This window comes from Balaenoptera acutorostrata, chromosome 10, assembly GCF_949987535.1.
Source record: "Balaenoptera acutorostrata chromosome 10, mBalAcu1.1, whole genome shotgun sequence".
NCBI lineage: Eukaryota > Metazoa > Chordata > Mammalia > Artiodactyla > Balaenopteridae > Balaenoptera > Balaenoptera acutorostrata.
Window position 1 is genome coordinate 18,020,921 of NC_080073.1, and position 1,781 is coordinate 18,022,701.

The following is a 1,781-nucleotide window of genomic DNA, read 5'->3' on the forward strand; positions in this document are numbered from 1 at the left end:
CAGGCACACGGGCTTCAGTAGTGGTGGCACGCGGGCTCAGTAGTTGTGGCTCCCGGGCTCTAGAGCGCAGGCTCAGTAGTTGTGGCGCATGGGCCCAGCTGTTCCGCGGCATGTGGTTTCTTCCCGGACCAGGGCTTGAACCCGTGTCCCCTGCATTGGCAGGCGGATTGTTAACCACTGCGCCACCAGGGAAGCCCCCGGTCCCTTTTTTTTTAAGCACTTAAAAAATAAATTTTATTCCAAGCAGAGTTGTACAACAAAGGAAGTAATACGTGATAAGATGCACGACATAATAAATAGAAAAATTGTGAATCACCTTTAAATTTCACAGTAATAAAACAAAGATATTGATATAACCAAAAGGTATAATTTAACTGAATTGCCAGGCTAGGGAGACTGGAAGTGTGTACATGAGCGTGTGTATGTATGTAGAAGGAGAGAGGAAGGAGAGAGTTAAAAAGTTAAATCCGAGGCAGACGTCGTGCCTCTCTGCAGCGTTGGCCTTGTTCTTCGCTTTTCTGTTTTTCTTTTTGCAGACGCCGCCCTGCTCTCATCAGCCCCTGGCCCGCCATCTCCTTGAGTCCTAACACCATGCCTTCAATTGAGTTGCAGAGTTCTGATGGAGAGATATTTGAAGTTGATGTTGAAACTGCAAAACAATCTGTGACTATTAAGACCATGTTGGAATATCTGGGAGTGGGTGATGAAGGAGATGTTGATCCAGTCCCCTTGCCAAACGTTAACGCAGCAATATTAAAAGAGGTCGTTCAGGGGTGCACCCACCCCAAGGATGATCCTCGTCCTCCAGAGGATGATGAGAACAAAGGAAAGCGGACAGATGACATCCCTGTTTGGGATCAAGAATCCCTGAAAGTTGACCAAGGAGCACTTTTTGAGCTTATACTGGCAGCAAACTACTTAGACATCAAAGGTTTGCTTGATGTGACCTGCAAGACTGTTGCCAATATGATCAAGGGGAAAACTCCTGAGGAGATTAGAAAGACATTCACTATCAAAAATGATTTTACTGAAGAAGAGGAAGCCCAGGTACGCAAAGAGAACCAGTGGTGTGAGGAGAAGTGAAATTTTGTGTCTGATGCTGTAACACTGTAAGGACTGTTTCAAATACTAGTCGCACTGCTTTGTTTATAATTGTTAATATTAGAAAAACGGTCCACAAATGCAGCAGCAAATCAGTTGTATTAGCAGAATGTTGTCCTCATTGCATGTGTAGTTTCAGTACAGATTCCAAACTTATGCCTCAGTTTCTTCTTGTATGATCAAAAGTTCTTTCTTCTTTGCTCCGAATAAAATTGAACTGTGGGTTCTCTATAGAAAGTGGCATTTGGGGCTTTCCCTCTCTTTGTAAAGCAATTTCTGCCTAGTTTGTTGTCCAGTTAACTTTACTTTAGTGACTTTTAAAAGTTGGCATTGTAAATAAAACAACTTGCAAAAAAAAAAAAGTTAAATCCTCATCTTCTCTCTCTTTTTTTTTTTAATTGGTCCTTTAAGTTAGCAAAGCTGTTCCCTCCCCATTGCTGTGAAGACCTCTAGAATAAGAAAAGTCAAATTAGCATCAAGTTCCAGGACCTTCCTGGGTAAAAATATTTAGGACATTTGCTTCCCCCAAATCAAACGTTTTAGAAAACCATTGGGGGGAACTCAGATGAGATGCCAAATAAGTCCTCCAAAGAGAGCTTCAAAAAGGTGGGAGAGGGCTTCCCTGGTGGCGCAGTGGTTGAGAGTCGGCCTGCCAATGCAGGGGACACGGGTTCGAGCCC

The 1,781-nt window shown here is 43.5% G+C and overlaps 1 protein-coding gene across 1 annotated transcript; it reads left to right on the forward strand.

Moving 5' to 3' along the window:
- The first annotated feature begins 591 nt into the window (after positions 1 to 591).
- On the forward strand, positions 592 to 1,246 carry LOC103001534 (S-phase kinase-associated protein 1-like). The gene has a single exon (XM_057555356.1). It carries the CDS (start codon positions 592 to 594, stop codon positions 1,081 to 1,083), a length of 492 nt encoding a protein of 163 aa, XP_057411339.1. The 3' UTR covers positions 1,084 to 1,246.
- The last annotated feature ends 535 nt before the right edge of the window (positions 1,247 to 1,781 follow it).